Genomic DNA, 24,187 nt, shown 5'->3' on the forward strand with positions numbered 1-24,187 from the left:
AATAAAAAAAAACGTCTTATATTACACTGAACACTGAAACTATTTTGGACCTTGGTAAATAATTTGGACAACATTCAGAAGATCTGGAGTAATGAGCCACACCACCGTTCAAAATAAACTTGACAGAGCAGAGGCAACAGGAGGACCTCTCTATCTAATTATAGAGGCCCTGAAATGTGTCTCCCTCTAGCGGCAGACACGGGTCACCGCGGCCGTGCATGTAGCCGGCCGCTGGGAGCTGCAGAGCCACAGGTCAAGTGTGCAGCCGATACGAAGTAACGGACTTGTTGATACTGCAGGCTGGCCCATTCAATGGATATGTAATATGTTTTTCGATGCATGTCTCTCTAGGATTCTCATGTGTTAATGGATTTGAGGAAGACGGTGTTCAGCATGGCTTCAGCAGAGTTGTGGACAAACCACCGTGCAACGGACTTTTTCTAGTGAGCGGTCGTTTAAATCCCAGTAAATTTGTATTAAGGGCGAGAAAGTCGACCACCGGTGCACCGTTTTCTGGAGACTTGACTGTTATTGAGACATGAAGAGGAGTTTTTAACGTTCTGCGACCATCTCTCAAGGAGGTGGTGTTGTTTACCAACACCGCGACCCCTGAACCCATCAATGCATTGCTCTCTGTCTGCAGGTTAATCTCATGATGACTAATCCCCCTCAGGAGATGGACCCGCTGGCGGTCCGGCTTTCTTCTGGTCAACAATCCAGACCCACAGACCATATCTACCGTAAGTGGACCATCTGACCCCTGAACCCTCAATTCCGAACTAAACCCGGATTTCTGTAGTCTATGGCACTGGTTTTGCATGCATATCTAGTGTATAATGCATGAACAACGGTTTGTGTGAATCCTTACACGTCACTTCAACTCTGTATAGCTGAATGTAGTGCTTCAGCTCAAGAGTTACACAGAGGAGATCCTGATCCCATTAAATTATATTAGAAAGGGTCTCAGGTTCTGTTTAATCTAATCAGCAGGGCCGTGCACAGACCTTGTGATGGGCAAGCAAATTAAGACCCCCCCCTCCCCCCATGTCACTGAGCAATAGTTATGTAATGAAGATGGCCAACTCGGTTTGATATGATATATTTAGAAGGATATTTATACATGAAACAAGAGCATGTCAACTTTGCAAGCATTTATAGTACATCAACCAAGGAAAATGCATAATTGAAAATTAAAATGTTGCTCCTGGGTAAACGCTTCCACTCCCAGTGTCAACACACCAGGCTGTCTCCTCCTCCTCGGAGCTCTGGAACCTGCCAGACCGCTCCCTCCCATAGAGCCGACGGACGCTCTGCTGAGCAGGACCCCCTGGAGAACCTTGCGGATAGACGGCCACCACACTTCAGGTAAAACACAGAAAGAGATCGGATGATAACCAAAGGGGACTTTTATTTTGAAGCAAGCAATTCGTTTTGGTTGGGTTGTTTTTTAACTCGAAAGGATTAGGGTCATTACTTTTCTTGTGCATCAAGCATTACCTTACTCTGTTAGAACAATTATGAGGAATGAAAGGACCTGGAATTTATTCCAACTGACAACAGCCTGCATGTAGGCATCTTGCCTGCCTGCTCCTGAATGATTATATCATGTATCAGTGAATACATTTATCTGTATTCACTGTAATTACTTTTTATAAACATCAGTAATAATCTGCGTCCTCTCAGGTCAAAGGTCAAGGTGAAGAGGTCAACTCCTACCACAGTTTTGCGGACAGCCACTGAGGAGACATTGTGGATCGCGGGCCCGGAGTTTACATCGCACGGGGAAGGTTGCGAGTTAAACTCCCGTTATCGCCCGGAACCCACCGTGGAGGGTCGTCGCCATAACGACGTCAAGCATGTCGAAGCCGCCAGCGCCTCCCGTTCCCGGGCCTCCCGTTACCATGCCTCCGGCTACCATGCCTCCCGTTACCACGCCTCCCGTTACCACACCTCCCGTTACCACGGCTCCCGTTACCGCGCCTCCCGTTACCGCACCTCCCGTTACCGCACCTCCAGTTCCCGCCCCCAGGACCAAAAGACCCCCCAGAGGGATCCCGCCTCCTCCAGGTGGGTGGGCCACCTGTGAGCCGGACGCTGGAGACTCAGTGTACATTTAATGTGGATGCTCAAACTCAACGTTTGCCTTTTTATCTTTCCTTCTGTACAGATAATTCATCCCATCCAAACCAACCTACAACCCCTCCTCATCCCACGTAAGCAGTTATACATTTGTTATTGTTTAGACCGTGTTTTTTAGGAAATACATTTAAATGAAATCAAAAGTTTTTAAAGTTTATATTTCCAACTCAGTGATTATCTGATTGCGGGAGTCCAGTCATCTTTATTTGTGTGAGTAGAATAAAATAAAGTGAGAATAAATAATAAGTAAAAGGAATAAAAGAGTCTGAATGGTCTCTGATACCCCCCTTCAGCCAACCTGGAGGGGGCAGGACCTTATACCTTTTCCTGAAAAACAAAGTGATGAGAAATTGTTTATCGTCTACTAACTACATCCTATTATGCACCTTAATCCTGGCCTTCCCGCCCATTTCCTTGCTGCGCTAGCCTGAAAGCTAAAAGCCGGCACCCTTGGATGACCATGGTCCATCCAGGTCCCTGGACCCAGCTTCCTCCTGCACCGTCTCCATTCACCCCTCCATGGGCCAGCTCTCTGCCCGGCCACCACAGAGGATGGTTCAAGGCCAGGGTCGCCCCGCCCAACCCCTTTGCCGAAGCCCACAAGGTGGCTAACTACATCGCTGGACGAAAGGCTTCTAAACAGCCAGCCAATCAAACCAAGCGCTCCGAGCCCACCAGCCAATCGAGGAAAGCCCCCAGTCCCCCCAAAGAAAAGTCGGATGTTGCGGGCCAGCCGAGCTCAACGGATAGGTCGAATGCGGTTAATGTAGCCAGTACTAGTAGCATAGCCTCGCCATCAGAGAAACCCCCTTGTGAAGATCCGCCGGCTCTGACTGACAGCTCCCCTGGTCTGGGTGGAAGTAACCAGGATAGGCCTGGGGATCTCCAGCAGCAGCAGGTTTACCTGAAGGGCTTGGAGACACTCCCTTGTTAGCTCAGACAGTGCGTTTGGCGAGTGGACTTGGGGTGCATGTCATTGCACCGGCCTCGATGGATTCCTCAAACGCTCCTGGTTTGGGTAGCTCAACCCAGGATGGCCCTCTGAGCGGACCGGTAGGAGGAGCTCATCCACCTGGTTCTCTGACTGTGCCAGAGGCAGGGGCCATGGGTGGTGGGGCAGGCACAGCAGGCGGGCATGGGAGGCCAGACTTTGCAGGAACGATTAACCTCCGTGGCTCAGCTAGTGGGTACACACCACCTGCTCCGGCTAGTTCTGGAGGACTAGGGAGTTTTGCAGACATAGGTTGCGAGGTTCCTGGGGTACCAGACTTGGGGAATGCTTTATGTGGATTGCCCATTGATAGGGGAGCGGATATAACAGCCCAAAGAGGTCTACCTGCTCCCATTGAGGTACCAATGGGATTATCTGGTTTAGCTATCGAACAGGGGTTGCCTGAGGCGGCGGGACAAGCTACCTTGATGGCTCTATCAAGTAGTCCTGGATTAGCGGGTGGCCCTTTGAGTAGCGGACTACCTGGTGCTAATCCACTTGGTTCTTCTCATCTTCCTGCTGTAGGCGGCAGGCTTGGCAAACCAGACTTAACGCAGTCTGACAACTTGGGTGGCTTATCTAGAGGCGTTGATGTGGCTAGTTTTGTCGGACAGGGCCGTTCAGCGGACATTGGAGACAGTCCTGAGGTACCGGGCGTGGGTGAGTGCCCTGCTGTGGGGGGCTTGATGGAGTCTGCATGCGCAGGTGTGTTTGTCGCAACCCCTGGACTCTCCTCCATCCCCAAGAGCTTCTCCGTGCCGGCCATCTTCTCTGGCCTGAAGAAGGGCAGGACGACTCTGTCCCTGAGCGAGGTGAGAGATGTGTGCAGAAGCCCGGCCTGGCCTCCTAAGGGAGTGACATTATCTTCCTGATTTTATATGTGTATAAGCCAAATAAAATGGATGCTCCCATTGGGCGGGAGAGAGTGCACTTTTCTACTTAGTCATTCGAACAAAGTTGTTCATAGAGTAGAAGGACTACAAAGTGTGTGTGGTTATTCGTTTGATAATGAATTGCTAACGATTTGTCATTTTTTGATGTGTTTAATGTTATTGTGTGGACTATGTTGGTAGGGACCCGACTCAAGTCCTGCGGTTCCTCGATCCAACACGATGCAGGCCTCCCTCTCCAGCCGCCCGCAGGCTCCAGGCTACGGCTTTCCACCAATCAAGAGGAAGGTAGGCGGAGTGTGTTCATCACATTTACATCCACCTATCACCTCCGGGTTCCGGACTTGTGTTTCAGGTTTTTAATGTGGATCAAAGCATGCATAAAGACACTTTAAGGACAAAGCACTCAAAAGAGATGCCCTGTTTGTGTCAGAAATGAAACAAGAGCGGTCTAAAATCGAAATTTCTCAACTGTTATTCTCACAGAGCATTTCACTCCCCAATAGCTGCTGGATGGCTAAGTTACTTCTAACAGATAAAACTCAAGTAATTTAAATCGTACTGCTAATTTTTAATCTATAAAGCACTATTTAAGAGAACAAACACTTTTATTTTCCTAAAGACACGTTTTGTTCTAGTTTGTTTTTTAATGCATGTGTGTGTCCCATTTGTACGGAGTAATAACGGTTAAAGGAATGATTTCAGGTACGAACTGATGCATGCGTTCCCACTGACGACCTGCAGGGGGAGCTGGGAGAGGTCAGCGCGCGACTGGAGGAGCTGGAGTCGTGCGGCGCGCAGCTGGAGAGCAAGCTGAGAGACTGCAGAAATAGTGTGTTTTATAGTGTGTAGTCAAACCAGGGACTTTTCCACCAGAAGGCCCTAGCATCTGAGCTACTAGAGCCACTCCCCGTATAGTATATTGTAGTGGGTAGGAGGGCGTTGAAGTACTGGGGCTTTAGATGGTACCACTGGTTACTAACAGAAGTGCAGCATGAGATAAAGTAATTCTGCTAAGGGAAATTTTAAAGACAACTTTATATATTTGTTTTATAGTTACTTTAAATATCTATATATTATTTTATGGGTTTCAATGTTTAGTTTGTGTTCTAGTCAAATGTGCTAAAGAAGTTGCTCAAAGTAACAAAAAGGGCTTGACAAATAAATGTGTTTATGCTGACAAAATAGCAGGCCTTTTATTAATAATTGTCTATATGGAATCTAAAGAAAAGGAAGAGGAGGCCATGCTGACGGACTGGATGGCTCTGATCCAGGAGAAACAGACGCTGTTACGCAGAGAGGCGGAGATCACCCAACTGTAAGTAACAAACATGGCTCATCAAACCGGGACCACTCACTGAGGGGTTGTGTGTGGTGGCTGAAGGGTTTGTGTGTGTTCTATGTGGCTGTGTTTCCAGGACAGAGCAGAAGACGCTGGAGGAGAGGCAAGCTGACCTGGAGTACAAGCTTCGATGTCTGCTCATCAAACCAGGTGAGACGCTCCGCCCTCACCTGTAGCTGACGTCCATGTCTAACTGTCTGTCTGACTGACTTGTACTGTAGTTACTGAATATTATACAACTAAGTACATTAAAACAGGTCATCTCCCGGTAGCAGGTAGCAGTCTTTTCCTGATGCGTTCCTTTAGATAGGGTCACCGTTTAAATTGTGTGTGTGTGTGTGTGTGTGTGTGTGTGTGTGTGTGTGTGTGTGTGTGTGTGTGTGTGTGTGTGTGTGTGTGTGTGTGTGTGTGTGTGTGTGTGTGTGTTGGACTGTGTGTGTGTGTTGGACAGAGAGTGAGTGGAGTGCTGAGGAAGAGGCCCAGGAGCAGAAGATGATGGAGGATCTGGTGGCCGTCATTGAGCAGCGCAACGCGATCATCAGCAGCCTGGATGAAGACCGCCAGAGGTGACCCCACTTAACACTTAGCTGTTTTACTGAGGCAGTCACTTGAAAGTGAAAGCGACTTCATGTTTTAGTACTCAAGTGAAAGTGACATCTGAATGAAACTGTTGTATTTAACGGTAAGTTTGCACATTAAAAAATAACAGTAAACTTATATGAATAATAAAGGACCTAGGAATAAAATATGTACAATATTAAGACCTAATATAAAATGTATGCAATGGGTGCGGAGAAACTATTGTGAAGGTGTTGTTTTTCTTTCCAGGGAAAAAGAAGACGATTCTGTGCTGGGAGCCATGAAAGACCAAGGTGGGCTGAATTATGTTTATAAGGGTTATGCTACATACAGCTGACTACTCTGAGTCAATGCCAGTGTGTTCATATCTCTGAGTCAGATTTTGAACTAGCATGCCAAAATACATTTTTGCCACAAATCCAGTGACATTCAGGGTGATCTTTATCAAGTGATGTTGACATGTGCTACAAATGGCATACCTCTAAATAAAAGATAGAAACCTTTATTTTACGATTGTTATATTTATAACAGTGGTCTTTGCTGCATGTTTGTTTTCAGAATTCCAGAAAAGGGGACTCAGTGAGCTGAAGAAATCCAAAGGAAAGTTCAAGCCCATGAAAGTGTTTCGGATGCTAGGCGCCCAAGAATCCAAGGACAAGAAGAACTGAACTGAAATATGTCCAGAACACCTGACTGTGTTCTGCACTTTAAGAGAATAATCATACGTGATCCATTCAATATTTCCATCATCGGGGATTTCAGTTATGTGGAGATACAACACTGCATTTTTAAGCAGTTTTGTCCTCATGACCAAAATAATAATGGTCCTCATCCAAATCATACTTAGCGGTATAGAGAATGCAATTTATTAAATAAAATGTATGCATTCAAAATATGCCCACAGTTTCAGTACTTTTCTGCACTATTTATTCAATAAATATTTTCAGAAATGAATGCTCATGAATGAATGTAGAATTTGTTGAGGAACTGCGCACCAAGCGGAACCATTAAGAGAGGTTCTCAGGAGTCTACGGACGTAATACAGAGTTGCAGCGCCTGCACCGGAAGTCCTGAAAGCAAGTCCAGCATACAGGGAAACACATCACTCTGTAATTAAGCCAGGAAATAAGTCTACCAAAAGACCTATTGTCGATTATTTCACATCATCATGTCAGACAACGAAGACAAGTGAGTACCGACCGATCCTGGATCAGAAATGCGGAAGTTTAAGAAGCCTCACAGTAACGTGGGTTCGAGTGGACAGGACAGTGTGTTGATGTGTTCACCTAACATCGCATATTTATTTAGATTACTCTTGGCCAAAGACACCTACAATAATCGATAAAATAATCATGTTACCCAAAAGTGCGAGAATCGCAAGGATACATTAAAAAACATACAATAAGCAAAGCGGCCATCTACCTTTTTAAGTGCTTCATTATAGAGAATATAATATAAACTGTTAATTGTTTGTATATATATATATATATATATATATATATATATACACACAAACAATTATGTGTGTGTGTTTGCGTGTATTGTACTAATGAGTATCACAAGTGGTGTTCGCAACTGTATTGTACTACTTCAATTCTACCGACCAGTGTGGCCACTAGGTTAATAAGTAGTCTTGTTTAACTCTGGGACGATGGTGTCGTTGTCTTTGCTTCTGTATTGCAGCTTCGATGATGGGGATTTCGACGAAGGAGAGGAAGATGAAGGACTGGATGATCTGGAGAACCCAGAAGACGTGCGTCTCCTTTATGCCTCCTTTTATAAGTGTTTCAGAGCAGGAGTTGTTCACGTTACTTATTCACCTCATGATGCCATCGATGGGCTTCATAGCCACACGAAGGGGGCGGGGTGTAGGTCAAGAGGTAGAGCGGGTTGGCTCGACGGAAGGTTGCTAGTTCGATCCCCGGCTCCTCCCAGCGTGTCGAGGTGTCCCTGAGTGAGACGCCTCACCCTAACCGCTCCTGACGAGCTGGCTGGCGCCTTGCACGGTTGACTCCGCGGTCGGTGACAGTGTGTGAATGAATGGGTGAATGTTAGGCAATATTGTAAAGCGGTTTGAGTGGCCACTGGTTAGAAAAGAGCTGTATAAATGCAGTCCATTTCAGTTTTGTACAACTGCCACCTCAATGAGATCACCATAGAGATCACCATCGATCCATCAATGTACTGACGACCCTGTCCGTGCTTGGTGCAGGAGGACCGGGAGAACGTGGCGGTCCTGCCGGCTGGGAGCGGCAGCGGGGCGAACGCCAAGAGGATCACCACCGTCTACATGACCAAGTACGAGCGAGCCAGGGTGCTGGGGACCCGGGCCCTGCAGATAGCGTGAGTGGGACTCCATCTTCAACAAGTAGCTCATTCATACCTTGTCCGGAGTTTATGATGTTGTACACACTGATGTTGAATTACCGGTATCGTCCCTTTTGGTTGAGGAAAATATTAGCCGTCTTGCGAAACATAACTTGAAAGCTTAACTCTCCTCACCTCTCTGTTATATAACTGTTTTGACTGGTTAGACTAATTCAAAAAAAAATAAGACCAGATCAAAAGTGAAATAGTTTAACGAAACATGCCTTGAAGGCTAAACTCTCCTCACCTCTCTGTCAATATAAGTGTCTTAAGTATTTAACTGTGTAAAACCCCATATGAATACTGGTATGTAAATGATCAGGTAAATACAGTCGGAAGCCTACTGGCGTCATGAGTCCTGACTGAGCTGAAGCCTGGTGTGGTGTGGTGTGTTCCTCACAGGATGTGCGCTCCGGTCATGGTGGAGCTTGAGGGAGAGACGGACCCCCTGCAGATCGCCATGAAGGAGCTCAAGTGAGTAAGAGGGGACCACTGTGTGTCTGCGTGTGCGTGTGTGTGTGTGTGTGTGTGTGTGTGTGTGTGTGTGTGTGTGTGTGTGTGTGTGTGTGTGTTATAAATGTGATAAATAGTATTTGGCATCGTCCCTCCTTGTTGTGTTGCAAAATGTCCAGTTGGGGCAGCAGAATAGTCCAGAATACTCGTAGCTCGGTCGTATGTTTGTGCCGCCTTCTCCGCAGTCTAACCAATAGGAATCCTTGAGCAAGACTGCTAACCCTGCTCCTTAAAAGTGCTGACACTCAGATTTAATTTAATGATTTGTTTGTAAACTGTTAGAAATACCATAGCCATCTCTCCGCCTTGAGTGAGTGATATCCTCTGTGAGAATATCTGTTGTGGTCGACGGCACCCCTGTCTGTCTCTGTACGATGTCATGCGATGAGAAGGTGCTGATTAGGGGTGGTACAATATAGCGAAAGGCGATATATCGTCCCCCTTTTTTGTGCGTTACGAGAATCGATACGCTGACGCCAAAAATACATTTATAGATACAAATATTGAAAATTATGATATTGGAAATATTGCCCCAAACATCGATATTTTAATGAATAAATAAGGCAGTCTAAAATTATCTCCCTGCTCCCACCGTCACTACTTCATTGATCCCCCAGGTGGCGCTCAACACATGAACGAGGCAATCTTGAACCAGAGTTAACTAGCCAAATACTGAAGAACTCAGTTTGGCCCGTGAATAAAGACTTCACTTTTTTGGTTCCCTGACAGGTGCAGGAAGATCCCCATCATCATCCGCCGCTACCTCCCTGACAACAGCTACGAGGACTGGGGCTGCGACGAGCTCATCATCACAGACTAGAGCTCCGACCGACATCCGCGCCACGGGCCCCTCCTGGTACCTCCCCCACCCCACCGGGAGGGGGGGTGTAGGTGTAGTGACATGGAGCTAAGTGTAGCCAGAGCTGCATCTCCTTCACAGACCACACCTAGGAAGGCTGCTCCGGTGCAATTGTTCAAACGTTAATTTAACGATATTTTGCTCTGACAACCTTTTGTTGTTTTATCTGTATTATTTACTGTGAGGTTTTGAAGACCTCCTAACCGTAAACAGTTTAAGTTGAACTTTTCCCACTACTTAAATACGTATTTTACAGCTGTGTTACACTGAAGCACCACCAGGGGGCGTCTCAACACACTCGACATGTTAGTGTTTGTGATGACCTCACTGTCTTTCCGACAGTGTAGTGACTATTGTTTTGAAGAAGAAAAAAAGATTGATTCTTGTGATCAAACTATTTTATTATTGTGAATAAATTCTTTTGTACATGAACCATTCCCCCTTCATGCGTCTCTGACCGAATCAAAGGGCTTTGATCTCTGTGAAAGCGAGGGTTTTCTTTTGCAGTCAAAAGCCTGTTTGTCAGCGAAGGGTGCTTTTCAGAAGTCCTGTGCATGTGAGAGTATGAGTGTCAGTTGTTTTTATATTCAAATATAACCATGGCCGGGTCTCAGACCGCCAGATGGCGATCTTAAAGCTGTGGCAGAGATGAGAGAGCAGATCATCTCGTTCCCCGTGGGTGTCAGTCCAAGACGGATCGCTATGGTGGGGTCGGCTCGGCCTCGTGTTTGGTGTTTCGGTGTCCCCGTCTGACATCTCATGCGAAACACACCCAGAGAGGGTCCTGGTGTGGAGGTCCTGTGCTTCGGCATGCACAATGGAAGTCATGTCTGGACGGGGGTGGCATGAGGTGGCTCATGAGGTAGAGCGGGTTGGCTGGTAACCGGATGGTTGCTAGTTTGATCCCACGCTCCTAATGGTGGAGGGTCGAGATGTCCCTGAGCAAGACACCTCACCCTGACTGCTCCCGACGAGCTGGCTGTGGCCCTGTGTCGTCGACACCGCCATCGGTGTGGCAATATTGGTAGAGTGCTTTGAGTTGCCACTGGTTACAAAAGCGCTGTATAAATGCAAACTATTTAGCCCTGCTCGGCTAATGAGAGAGCTATCATTCACATGAACACCCGACCGGCCTAAAACCAACGTTCACGCGTGTCTCTGGTCGCTGTAGTACTGAAAATAACACGTTAAGTTGTCATGGTTATCAATTCTACCAACCAGTGTGGCCACTATGTTAATAAGTAGTCTTGTTTAACTCTGGGCCTGTCTGGTTCTCTCAGCGTCAACCCAAGGCTTTGTCTCTGCCAATGTAATGCTCGTTCTTTTCCTACTGCTCACCACTACGGGCACATGTTCTGCCCTTAAATCAAAAGGGAAGACTTTGAAGATATGATGGAAGCCTGTAGGGGACAAACATCTTACAATGCGGTATTGAACTGGCTCGTCATATCGGTCGCGTCCGTCACTGTGCCAAATCCATTTTTGCCCGAGAAGAGTAAACAAAAGCACCACTCGCTCGATGCTCAAACGCCTTTCTGTCATGGGATGGGCGTTTTTCCTGCGACCGCAGTTATTATTAGTCTGGATCTGGGAACCCATTTGGTGCGGAGACGGGCCCCGGGCCCTGCAGTTCTCCTTTTATGTGGTGCGGAGGGCCACGCATGTTCCTGCCAGAATCCCCGGCCCCAAGCCCAGGGGCCGGTTCCGGGTGCTCCTCCTTCTCCCCTTCCCTCCCTCCTCCATCTGATCGCTCCAGAACTCCTCCACACGACCGCTTGTCTGACTCTTGACAGCGTCATTGTCTTCAGAAGGGTGCTTATAATAGACGGGTGAATTATGCGAGACAGGGTTTATCTTAATTGTCCATGACTTTATCAAATGATCTTTATTGGTCTCAATGCTATTCCCCCTGGTAGTGGGTTGACCTATCTCTCTCTGACATGCAATGACACTTTCCATCTTGGTTACATGCAACGCTGAGCAGAGTTTGTGCACATTCTGTTTTCGAGTCGAAGTGATACACTATCACTTCGAGTCGAACCCAAACACTAGCAACTGAGTTGAACAAGATCCCGTTTTGTAAGCTGTGTGATAAACATGACAGAATTTATAGGCTTGACGTAAACCACGTTACAAAATATGTCTTTGATTCACCGTCGTTTAGTTTGAGGGTTTTCTTGCAGCCATCTCCATGCTAGTGCAACAACCAGAACTACGCTATAACCCTCGCTAACTCGACACACTGCTATGGAGTTTCTCACTATAGGTCTTGAGAGTGAACCTGTTTAGGTTCTCTGGCGTGTAGTTTGAGGTCAGATGTTGGTCTACATTCTAGAAGGTGGACTGAATCTATAACCCAGGGCCTCTCAGAGGCCAATACCTAGCAAAGAAACCAAAACACACTATCGCTCTGCCAAACTGGACACTATCACTCTGCCAAACTGGACACTATCACTCTGCCAAACTGGACACACTCTTATCACTCTGCCAAACTGGACACTATCACTCTGCCAAACTGGACACTATCACTCTGCCAAACTGGACACTATCACTCTGCCAAACTGGACACTATCACTCTGCCAAACTGGACACTATCGCTCTGCCAAACTGGACACTATCGCTCTGCCAAACTGGACACTATCACTCTGCCAAACTGGACACTATCACTCTGCCAAACTGGACACACTCTTATCACTCTGCCAAACTGGGGACACTATCACTCTGCCAAACTGGACACACTATCGCTCTGCCAAACTGGACACTATCACTCTGCCAAACTGGACACACTCAATCACTCTGCCAAACTGGACACTCTATCACTCTGCCAAACTGGACACTCTATCACTCTGCCAAACTGGACACTCTATCACTCTGCCAAACTGGACACACTATCACTCTGCCAAACTGGACACTCTATCACTCTGCCAAACTGGACACTCTATCACTCTGCCAAACTATACACTATCACTCTGCCAAACTGGACACTCTATCACTCTGCCAAACTATACACTATCACTCTGCCAAACTGGACACTCTATCACTCTGCCAAACTATACACTATCACTCTGCCAAACTGGACACACTATCAGTCTGCTATCTGTTTTGCTACAAATGCCCCCCTCAACACCCAGCCCTGCTCTCTGGTAAATTGGCCATCGCTTCACATTCATCATATTCACTGGCTCACTCATCTACTCTCATCTAAGACCCCCTTCAACGGACACCCCCCTACCGGTCCTCTCTCCACATACTGCTTATAACCCCTAAAACCAGATCCATACTCGGTCTTGCTTCATTCCAGTCAGCTGCAGCCGTTGACTGGAATGCACTACAAAAACACCTCCAACTGGTCAAATTAATTTCCATTCCGGCCTTCAATGACACCATCTCACAGATTCCTGCAACTGCTTCCCCTCCATCTGCTTCCCCATACCCGCTGATATTAATAATAATAATAATAATAATACATTTAATTTAGATGCGCCTTTCAAAACACCCAAGGTCACCTTACAGAGCATATAGTCATCATACATTTTTAAAAAACAAGACATTGTGGAATAAATAAACATAAGCAATAAGAAATAAATAAAACAAAAACAAGACAAAACGAAACAAAAAAAACAATCAAAACAGTGATCAGTTAGATGTTGTGTGCGAGTTTGAACAGGTGAGTTTTGAGTTGTGACTTGAAGGCTCAGGCCTGTGATCTTCATGATGATTCAATCCTTGTTATTAACCCTGTTTTTATCCTTTTTATGTTTATGTTTTCACAATTGTTATTTTGCTATAAGTGTATTCTTGCTATTCTGCCTTGTTTATGTAGTCCTGTTCTTCGCTTGTGCTCATTGTATGTCTGAGTAGCTGTATGTTAACCCTGCAGGTCCCTTTTGCTGCCTTGTTGTATGTCTGCACAGCTGTGTTTGTGTGCTGTTGCCTCTCTAACCTATCCTTTCTCTCTGCCCCTTTCCTCTTCCCCCCAAGAAGCTTGTGTTTTTGGTCAGGCCATCACTGTAAATAAGTACTTGATCTTAATGATCTGTCTTGTTAAAGGTAAAAAAAAAAGCCTCTAAAACTACCCAGCAACAGATGACCCAACAGTTGTCCTGTCCGAGCGTTGTTTCACTCAGCCACTGTTTCACTGAGCCTGGAGTCGAAAGGGCCTTCGGTTTGGCTTGCCCTGCCGCCTCGTTTTCATGGAAACGCCATGGAAACGCGAGACCAGGCCACTACCCCTCAGTGCCTGGCGCTAGGTGGGTCAGGGATGACCCCGCCCTCCCCTCTCACAGGAAGCTCTGTTGGGCCACTGCCCAAACACAGCAAGGTCAATAAACACACCCAGGACTGGTACGGCGCTCCTGGGTAAGTCCCGCCTTGCCTCCTCGTCACGCCTCCTTCTTACGTAAGACATGCATTTATCTCCTCACAGCCTCAACCTGAGAGGACAAGGAGGTGGGGAGCTCTTCACCGGTGAGGGGGTGAGGAGGAGGTGGTGAGAGGGAGAGAGAGGAGGAGGGGGGGGGGGCAACATAGCAGTGGTGGAGGGGAGTGGAGGGGGAGGTTGGGAGCGAGGTGGTGGCTAGCACTGCACTGGCCTGTGAGGGAGAGGAGAGGCTTCTCACTGCGGGGGTGAGGGAGTGAGGAGAGGAGTGATGGTTAACACTGCACTGGTTGAAGGGGGGAGGGAGAGGAGAGGGTTTTACTGCACTGGTTGCAGGGGTGAGGCGGGAGGAGTGGGTGAGCACTGGGCTGTAGGGGGTAAGGGAGGGAGGAGAGGGTGAGGGAGGATGGAGTGGGTGAGCAATGCGATGGCCTGCGGGGGTGAGGAGTGCGTGAGGAAGGGGAGAGGGAGGAGTCTGAACCCAGGGTATGAGACCTCCTTTGTATCCGTGCTAGGCTGCAGACCGGGCTGTAATGGGGTCCCCCCCCCTCCACCACATCCATCCTCCACCCCCTCCTCTCCCACCCCCACCCCCACCCTACACCATTTGCGGCCTTTCAATGGCGCCCTTTGTCTTTTCAAAGTATCACACAGCCGATTAAAACGGGAGAATTAGGAAGCTTAACCTCGGCACACACAACCGCCTCCTCACACGCACGCACGCACACACCCATGCAGACGTGCCACCGGTCACACGCACGCTCTGAGACGTTCGAGCGCACTGACCAACGGATCGGCTTAGACTGCGCACTATGGAACGTATAAGGGAATGTCAAAACGGTCGTTATGTTGTTTTTTTTATGCGTGGGCAAAGTAGCGGCCTTTCACCACAACACGCCACCCCCCCCCGTTAGCGAACCAGTGCGGCCAGAGCACTGGCTGGCCGATTCAGGGCGGCTGGCCCCCTGCCAAACTGAATGACCCGTTTAGCCAATCTGATTATGGGTAGAATGTGAAGTAGGGAGGGAGCCAGTCACAGGAATCCACGAGTGCACTCTTTTTATTTTCCAGTCTTTATTTGTTTCTTTGCCGTTTTGGGATTTTTGGACATCTTGTTTATCGAGAGTGAATGCCGTCGTCACATGACCAGTGGGCACGGAGACTGGATCTTACACAAGAAGGCTCCGGGACATTGGTTTGGAAAAGCATTTTTATTGAGTAAAACAGCATGATGCCGGCAGCCATCATCACATGGCTAGAGCGTTGCCGCTGCTACTTAATTTAGGCTACCAGTTGGTCTGTGGCATCGGGCTAGCAACAGTAAGACAATAGTGGGGACGTATCCAAGGGTGAAATCTGAAGTCCAAAAACAGTGTTGTATGGAAGAATAGATAAATAGCAATCTATCTGCAGGTATAAATAATAATACATGCCATAGTAATTACAATAGTACACACTTCACACAAATAGCAATTAATGTATGGAATAAACACAAAACACTTCCTACAGGCGGCTAACGCATAAAGTTGGAAGGAAAAAGCACACAAGCAAATGAACCATGAAGGTACATCAAGTATATATGGCTAAGCACATGATAAAGATCTGTGTAATGGAACGGATGAATCATTTCATCACTAAGAATATCCTTCCAGAAGGACAGAACTGTTTAAAGTCTGCGCTAAAAAGGAGGTGGTGAACACAATGATCAAATTCAGATGTGTTTATCACCTATTGGCTCTTAGTTATAGCGGCTGTAGGGACGATTTGAGATTTGTAGGTCGATATTCCGAAGCTGAACAATCCAAAGAACATCCCTTCCATCGCCTCCCTTCCTCCCAACGTTTTGCTGGCGTTGAGAAGTATTACAGTTCATGCACCTGATTGACAGGAAAGATGGTTGACCTGAAACAATCGGGGAGGAGACGCCCTGATTCGCCAGAAATTACCCGGGAGCGGACTTAAATCTAAATTGCCACACACAGACGCAGACGCAGTGACAGTCATTCTCAGTGCATTTCACCCGCTTGCTGCTGACGGATGGCTATGCCATTTCTAACAAAGTACACTCAAACAATAGCGCTTAAATCTTAGCTACAACGCCTTTTAAATCCTTTTTTTACATCATATGTTGAGTTTATCTCAATCTCTGGCAACGGTGTTTGATGCTTTCTTGGGACTCATAACAACTGTTCAAATCAGGCCTCAAAAACAACTTAAATCCCACAGTTTTAGCTTTTAAATGGAATAGTGATATATATATATATACACAGTTTAGATTTCATGCAAGAGTAAATCAAGAGCAGTGCTCCAGTAAAGTAATGTTGGTAAAGTCAACTATAACATAAAAAACAGGGAATTGTGACTTTTAAGAAATAGGAGACAGAAAAGGTTTGTTTAACAATAAAAACGTATGAATGTCCTTCACAAAAACATCAAATCCAAAGGTCATCAGTGCCCTCAGAGCAGAGAGAAGTCCTACTCTACGACATGTCTCGTCTGCAGAAAATCAGCATAATCAGCTTCATTACCGTTTAGGTTTGGTCTGGTTATTTTTGGTTATCACAAGAACATAATCAGACACATATCACACATTCAGCCAGTTTTTACGGATAAACATGTCGTATAACATGTTATTTGATAATAGTTGCATCACATTTTTTCAAATAGAATGAATACACATTGTTTTACACAGGTACGCTTTGATGACATGTTCCATGAACACTACTATTTATTTTGTTTGTGGAAGTTATAATCAAACAGAATGTGATGTTGTGTTGAACAAGAAACAAAGCAAACTTCTTGGATTATGTTGTTTAAAAACTGGTCCTGTTTGAATATCTTGCTAAATCGGCCTGAGATGAGTAGGCATATCGCCAACTGTTTGCACTCAAACTCCATCACTGATATGCGACGAGTTTGGCTGTTTCTAACTTGGACACCATCCCTTTACCTACGTAGGGTTTGGTACGGTCCATGGATGCCAAGCTTCATAACTAGGAGACAATCTTCATAACTAGGAGACAACCTCCTCCATGGAGCAGACCAAGCTTCATAAATAGGAGACTAGACTCTCTAACTAGGATGCCAACCGTCGACCAATAGGAGACAACCTCTCCTACCCAGGACGCCAGTCTCCCCCAGTAGGAGGCAGCCTCCCTCGGTTTCACCCTGAAGCCACGTCCTACAACGTTAGCCCAGATAACCCGCCACGCTCCTGTGGCCCCGGGCCCCTGGCCCATCGTGGGGCCCCGGCGGCCCCTTCGCACCTGGGCCACGCAAGACCAGGGTCTCACCCCTCCAGTCTCCCCACCGCACCGTCCCGGGGCCAGCCCACTCCCCCTGCTGTGGACCGTAGTGGGCCCTCGGGGGCCCGGGTCCAGGCCGGTCCGGGCCCTCGCTGTTGAGTCTCTGTCATGGCCGCGACAGGGTGGTGTAGACGGGCTGCTCCCAGTGGGTGGGGCTGTGCGACTGGGGCACGCTCCCCGGGTCGGAGATGGCGGTGAACAGGGGCCTCTGGGAGGGCCCCATGTAGGAGAAGGCCGAGTACAGCCCCGAGGGCTGGCTGGAGTGGGCGTAGTAGGGGCCCGGCGGGGCCTGGTGGTCCGCGTACTCTGCGAACTGCGCCCGCGATGCCAGCGACGGGAAGGCGGAGCCGTAGTGCGGCAGGCTGAGCGAGGTGTAGGTCACGTGGGAGCCCGCCGCCGACGCCACCTCGGAGAAGTGGCCCCCGCCGACGGAGGCCCCCTCGCTCTTGATCTGGGTCTTGGAGGGGTCGGAGGTCAGCGGGGAGGCGTGGTGCGCCGGGGGCTGCTGCTGCTGCTGCTGCTGCTTGACAGCCAGCCGGCCGCGTGGCCGCTCGCCGCCGCCAGTGCAGAGGAGATGCCGTAGGGGTAGGAGGAGGCCCCGGGCCCCGCGGGACCGCCGGCCCCCGGGTGCCCGTTGGGGGGCAGGTACTGGTCGAACTCGTTGACGTCGAAGGGCTCCATGTTGGCCATCACCTCGTGGCTCATCTCCCCGATGTCCACGTTGCCGAAGTCGATGTGGGGCTTCCCGGAGCCCGGAGCCCCCGTTGGGCCCTCTGCTCCGGCCCCCAGACCGCCGCCGCGGGAGCCCGACGTCGAGCCGCTCTCCCGCTTGCCCTCCCCGGCCTTCGCAGCATGCAGTTCGGTCTTGGGGGTGGTGGGAGGAGTTGGGGGGCTCTGGCCTGAGAAAGGGGAACACATTCAGGTGGTCGTCAAAATAAGGCTTCACCGGGCGTGGGTCAGTTATCAACACACTTAATCAAACCTTCCGCACCAGTCCATCCATCCATCCAACGCCCGTTCATCCACGAAGCCAGACATCCACCATTAAATGTACCTATCCGTACAGCTCGGTATCTACCATACTTCGATCCATCCAGCAAACCCCTACTAGCCATCATCCTTCCCCTCCATCCCATCTACTTGATCAGTCACCCTTCTGTCAGTCCCTCCTACCCATCCGTCCATCTTCTTTTCCTATTTCCTGGTCTGGTTCACACACAGCCATGCTGGTCGTCCCAACGCAGCGTGGCTGTATGTAACCCTAGCCTTCACACATCCTCATCCAACACCCCCACCCCATCACGGATGTCTGAGTGTCGGGGTTGGGGTGCAGAGAACCACACCTCGATGGGCGATGAGGGAGAGAGAGGGAGAAAGAGGGAGAGAGAGGGAGAGAGAGAGCGCGAGTGGGCGAGTGAGAGAGAGTGTGAGAGCGCGCGAGAGAGAGAGAGAGAGGCGATTCACAGCGATGCTCATGGATCGAGGAGAAGGCGAAGCCCACCTGCGGCGTGGGGGTGGTGTCCGTCGGTCAGCGGGGAGCGGGCCCCGCTGTGAGTGACGTCCAGGTGGAGGCCCTTGTAGTGGGGGCCCTCGCCCTCCGAGTGGCCGTCGGCCTCGCTGCCCGAGCCGGTGCCGGGCTTGCCGTTCTTGCGGCGGCGGGGCTGGTACTTGTACTCCGGGTAGTCCTTCTTGTGCTGCTTGCGGAGCCGCTCCGCCTCCTCGATGAACGGCCGCTTGTCGTTCTCGTTCAGGAGCCTGGGACGGACAGAAGGACAGACGGATGGAGGCACAGGTCAACGATTGCACTCCATGCCAAGTGGGGGAGGATTGATTTACGGCCATTACCGGCCATTTTGAAACCGACTTATTAGTGACTTTGTGGTTAGTGATGTTTTTCCCCTCAGGCTTTTGAGAACATCTTATCTTCCGCACTTTTTACACTGAATCAAGTGTGCATGTCTTTAGGTTGCTATATAATTGTACATGAAATGTATGTAATTTAGGCATTTATGGCCATTATGTCGAATTTGTATGTAAGCTTGTGAAAAATACATCTTGTGACACCTTCAATTCAGGGGTTAGAGTGAAGTGCTGGAGCTCAGGGGAAGAGTTAGGAGTAGACTAGACTTAGGATTGTGGGACCAAATCAAAGGTTACCCCCTTCCATGAGATCCTAACCAGCTGGTCCATAATGTGATTAGGCAAAGGAGCCAAACCTCCCAGTCTGTCCACAGACAAGGGGACCCGGGAGGGCCTGAGAACTGCCTGACCCCTCCCGGATCACGGCTGTGGACCAATTAACCAATCACTGCGCAGCCTGGGGTCGAGTCATATCTAATGAATGCATTCAGAACCATGTCTGACATCTTGCGATTGGCTGACGGGAGAGCGATCACGGCAAGTTATGGACAGAGTTGGAGTTCTATCTCCTTCAGATTCAAAAGAGTGCTGCACCATTAAAAGCTCGGAGAGACATCCCAAATTTCTAATGGATCACTGAATCGTCTCAGCTTGAGGCAAAGATGATAGTTAAAGAATTGGCTTTATGATGTCCTTGAGTGTCGATAATTTCACGGTCTGCAAGAGCTCGTGAATGGAAGCACATTGTGTCAGTTTCACAGCACTATAATCTGTGTTGTAAAGCAGTGCTCGGGGCAAGGGGGGGGGTGGTTGTGGTGGAGGGGGGGTCTAAAAAAATCTTTAAGGAGCTGCTGAGGGACATGTGACCTTAGCAAATGTCTCACTTGGACAAACAGCAGGCTCTCTGTGCAACAAATGTGTGTCCTTGGAAGTTGCCCGTATTGACAGGTTTTCAGGCTAATACGCTTGATGGCATTATGTTGTTGACCTGAATAAAGATTAAACACAGGTCATAGTTAGCTAGTTTAATTTTAGGCCTATTGGATGGCTTGAATATTCACAGCCGGTCAATTACGCTCCGTAGGGAGGGAGGGCGGGAGGAAGTGAAGCAAAGACGAATGAAGGGTTAGTCATTATCAATCAGTACATCATAGTGGCCTATACTTCAATCGACTCATGCATGAAGAGATTGCACCTGGATGGGCCGTCCAGGTGCGCATGAGGCAGGTGCGGCCGGTCTCACCTCCACAGCTTCCCCAGGGTCTTGCTAAGCTCGGCGTTGTGCAGGTGGGGGTACTGGTCGGCCAGCTTCCTCCGGGCCGCCTGCGCCCACACCATGAAGGCGTTCATGGGCCTCTTCACGTGCGGCTTGCCCTTGTTCCCGCTGTTGACGCGGACCGGCATCGGCACCAGCGTCCAGTCGTAGCCGTTCAGCACCTGGCTCACCGCCTCCCGGATGCCGATGGGGAAGCGGTCGTCCTCCTCGTCCGATTTCATGGCCGCCCGGCCCTCGGCGGTGGCGTCGCCCAGACCGCCCAGGAGGGACTGCTGGCCCGGCAGCGGCGAGTCGGCCCGGCCCGTGGGGCCGGAGGAATGACCCGGTGACAGGGAGTGGCTGTCATCCGAGACCCCCGGACTCAAGTCCACGTCGGACAGACTCTGGTCCTCTCCCGACATGGTCAGGGTGCGCCCGCTGGTAGCTGTGAGTGATTGAATCTGTATGCTGAACTCTAGTTCTACTCCTATGCCTAGCAAAGGTTCGCTCCGAGGGGTTGTCTCTCTGACTCAAAGGGCTGAAATGTTGTGGAAGTCAGGAGCTAACGCTAAGCTATCTTTGCCTCTCTTGGGTGTGTCTCTTACTGCTCCCGAAGCTAGGCTTTATAATATAAAGTGCCAGTCAGTCTCTACTCTCAGTCTTCGCTCTAAAACTCGATTAGGATTCCACATTAAAGTTCTTTCCATCCGTGTTGTTGGTATCATACGCTCGGTGCGTACCTTGGACCCCAGTTTACCAGCCTGCTACGAGCCTCTTGTGCCAGTCGGCCTTTATGCCCCCACGTCTCTCCTTGTTTCAACCTTCCCTCCTTTCCTTTGTGGTGATTCTGCTCAGGATTTCGGTTTTTTGTTGTCGTTTTTTCCGTCACCAAACCCTGAAAGTAGAAACGGCACATGAGCACTATATGACAATAGCAATGCAAGCACATTAAGAAGGAAAAGTGGCTTTAGCTGAAGTTGGGGCCATATGCTTCAATCGCAATCCTGATGGAATCAACGCTGGAAGGGGTTGGCGCGCGACGCCTCTCTGCGCCCCCAACTTATAGGCACACATTAAACGAAGTGGCAACCGTCTGCACACAAACATATATCACAGACTGCTCTTAATGTAGGCCTCCGCCGAGCCAGCTGTCGCTCCGAGGGCCAGGTCTGACTCGCTAACAAGCTACTGTTGGTTTGGCAGTTATTCCAAGCTCCCTGGAGAGGCCGTGTTGAAATAATATCAGCACAGACCTGCGATTTATGCTCTGCCCGTCTTGGATAAATACTGTCTGCCGCTGGAAACATAAACCCTGTGTGTGCGTCTGTGTGCGTGTGTGTGGATTATACACGGTGTGTTTGTTAAGGTAAAGGGGCAGAGTGTTTCAGCCAACAGCACGTTGCGTTGTTTGGCAGTTAGAGTTGCGCCCTGGCGTGAGGTTTATACGAGCGAGCGACATAACTTATCGGTGTCAGAATCACTTGACCACAGTGGAATATTGAAAAGGTGTTGGCCCGTTTATCACAAAAGGATATGGTGGGCAGTGTTGATAAGATAGTCTCCGTTCCCAGTCTCCCACGTGACCCTTTCGCTCTACAGGAGGTTTAAAGGTAATATGATCGGAACAGGCGTCATAGCCCGTTGCTTTTTAATTAACATTGAGCGTTGGTGGGCAATGGTAGCGTTTCTCGACCAGCACTTAGCCTGGCCATCTGTCTAATAGCTGCAACCTCCTAATCAGAAGCTAGCCCCCTGGAGCCTCAGATCTTCACCTTTCATCAAGGGGCAGATTACCGCAAATTGGTATCGTATCGGTTCGATATGCATCTATTTGATAGCTAATCCATATGCATATAAATAGCATTCACCTTTAATATTAGCATACAACATAGACACTACAACCAAAGTACAGTCTTCGATAGGGCTTCTAACCCGCACAATATCCGTATGACATTCAAGTAGGTCATGGCCTATATGTAGCCTTTATATTTTTATTTCGATGTTAATAATAATAATAATAATAATAATAATGATAATAATTATAATTATAATAATAACGGTGTGTCCGAAACAGATCTAACAAGAAACTGACATTTATTTTGATTTGCTGTTAGTTTGTTGTCTCGTTCAGAAGTATCCAATAATATATTTTTTCTAGGGGGAAATCAATTAGTGTGAATCTAGCCCGAATGGTCTACGGGAACCAGAACTCCCATCGCTTGGCTTAACAATTACTTGGCCTTAATTCGCCTGATTGTAAAAAGACATTGCAGCATTATTTGATTAATTGCTTTTCTGTATTTTACTTGTGGAACTATGCAGTCCCAATTTAAAATCCAAGGTGCTAGTAGTACACATTTACATGTTAAACTTAAAGTGTTTAATTTAATGCAAAAACAGGGTGGATGACTGCGGTGGACGAGGCCATCCGAGTTGTTCACAGGTTTCTTATGTTTTAGTAATTCGTTAAAAAAAATTGTACAGGTTATTTGCATATTTTTTCTTTTTTTATATCTCGACACGCATTCTTTTCAACCCATAAGCCAAGTTCAACCCCTGAATCTTAGCCGGTTTATCTTAATCTCATTAACCCGTGACTGATTAATTCATTAGCCACTGAGCAAAAATGAAATCAATAAATGTTCTAAAATAAAATAAACTCAATTGTAAAGAATTGTACAGTTTAAGGATAATAATCAGAACAGGTGCATGATGCATCAGTGCCAAGAAACACGGTGCGTATAATTCACCGTTCGGTAGAAACTGAACCATCATGCCTAGAATATGACTTCAGGGGACAACATAAGACACTAATTATCCACAACAATAATAATCAGAAAATAAAAATAAATTAAGAATGAATCCCTGGCACCCCGCAGAGACGCAGAGCGCTGCGGAGCGCCGGGGAGGAAAAGGTGGAGGAGTAGGAGGAGGAGAAGGTGGAGGAGTAGAAGTTGAGATCTTGCGTCTCGCTCTTACTTCAGTGATGGAGGAGGAGGTCGCCCGCCGAGCGCGAGGGTCCGTGAGTGTCCGGGGTTCCAGCGTCTCTGTCCGCAGCCGCCTCGCTCGCGCGCTCCATCTATGAATGGCCGCTCTGTGTCTCAGGGCCTTAAAGGCTCCGTTGTGTTCGCGCGCAGGAAGAAAAAAAAGGGGAGAGAAAAAGAAAAATGTTCTTAAAGGAACAGCGAGAGAGGAGGGCTGAGAGAGAGAGAGAGCGGCGGGTGGGGGGGGGGGGGGTATTTACTAGGGTTTCAGTTGGGCGGAACGACCCTCTCTCTCTCTCTCTCTCTCTCTCTCTCTCTCTCTCTCTCTCTCTCTCTCTCTCTCTCTCTCTCTCTCTCTCTCTCTCTCTCTCTCTCTCTCCCTCTCTCCCTCTCTCTCTCTCTCTCTCCCTCAGTTCAATTCAATTCAAAAAAGCTTTATTGGCATCAGAAGCAACCGTTAACATTGCCAAAGCATCTGAACAATTAGGAGGTCAAAATATAAAACGTTAAATATCAAATATATATGCATATTAAATATTAGAATATTAAACACTCAAAAAGTAAAAAATGGAATACTATTAAGAGTCTTTCCATCTCACATCTAATCATCAACTTCGAATCAATCATACTTTCCATGTCACTATAGAAAGTGATTATTTCACCTTTGTCTTAGTCATTATAGACATTATTTAGCTTTTATAGTCCGTGAGCCTGAGAGCCATCGG

At 48.2% G+C, this 24,187-nt stretch overlaps 3 protein-coding genes across 6 annotated transcripts; 2 read left to right on the forward strand and 1 right to left on the reverse strand.

Annotated features, from left to right (window-relative positions):
• The first annotated feature begins 169 nt into the window (after positions 1 to 169).
• On the forward strand, positions 170 to 6,856 carry LOC130398376 (MICAL-like protein 1). Of its 4 annotated transcripts, XM_056604916.1 has the most exons (14): positions 170 to 252; positions 352 to 443; positions 644 to 740; positions 1,229 to 1,365; positions 1,684 to 2,067; positions 2,168 to 2,213; positions 2,566 to 3,942; positions 4,204 to 4,308; positions 4,726 to 4,852; positions 5,248 to 5,338; positions 5,439 to 5,512; positions 5,814 to 5,928; positions 6,191 to 6,234; positions 6,500 to 6,856. In XM_056604916.1, exons 7-14 carry the CDS (start codon positions 3,130 to 3,132, stop codon positions 6,607 to 6,609), a joined length of 1,479 nt encoding a protein of 492 aa, XP_056460891.1. In that variant the 5' UTR covers positions 170 to 252; positions 352 to 443; positions 644 to 740; positions 1,229 to 1,365; positions 1,684 to 2,067; positions 2,168 to 2,213; positions 2,566 to 3,129; the 3' UTR covers positions 6,610 to 6,856. The 4 variants fall into 4 exon arrangements, with proteins under 4 accessions (XP_056460891.1, XP_056460890.1, XP_056460893.1 ...); XM_056604915.1 differs by having other exon boundaries at positions 227 to 443; XM_056604918.1 differs by having other exon boundaries at positions 227 to 443; positions 4,765 to 4,852.
• A 116-nt stretch (positions 6,857 to 6,972) lies between these two features.
• Positions 6,973 to 10,128, forward strand: polr2f (RNA polymerase II, I and III subunit F). Its single transcript, XM_056604919.1, has 5 exons — positions 6,973 to 7,129; positions 7,625 to 7,694; positions 8,154 to 8,284; positions 8,711 to 8,782; positions 9,551 to 10,128. The coding sequence occupies exons 1-5, from the start codon at positions 7,110 to 7,112 to the stop codon at positions 9,639 to 9,641; spliced, it is 384 nt and encodes a 127-aa protein (XP_056460894.1). The 5' UTR covers positions 6,973 to 7,109; the 3' UTR covers positions 9,642 to 10,128.
• Positions 10,129 to 17,373: 7,245 nt separating this feature from the next.
• On the reverse strand, positions 17,374 to 23,596 carry sox10 (SRY-box transcription factor 10). Its single transcript, XM_056604920.1, is given in 5 exon segments — positions 17,374 to 17,868; positions 17,871 to 18,262; positions 18,865 to 19,118; positions 20,467 to 21,373; positions 23,458 to 23,596. Coding segments are annotated over 4 exon segments (1,479 nt in total). The 5' UTR covers positions 20,901 to 21,373; positions 23,458 to 23,596; the 3' UTR covers positions 17,374 to 17,469.
• Positions 23,597 to 24,187: the final 591 nt, after the last annotated feature.

This window comes from Gadus chalcogrammus, chromosome 2 (assembly GCF_026213295.1).
Source record: "Gadus chalcogrammus isolate NIFS_2021 chromosome 2, NIFS_Gcha_1.0, whole genome shotgun sequence".
Classification (NCBI taxonomy): domain Eukaryota; kingdom Metazoa; phylum Chordata; class Actinopteri; order Gadiformes; family Gadidae; genus Gadus; species Gadus chalcogrammus.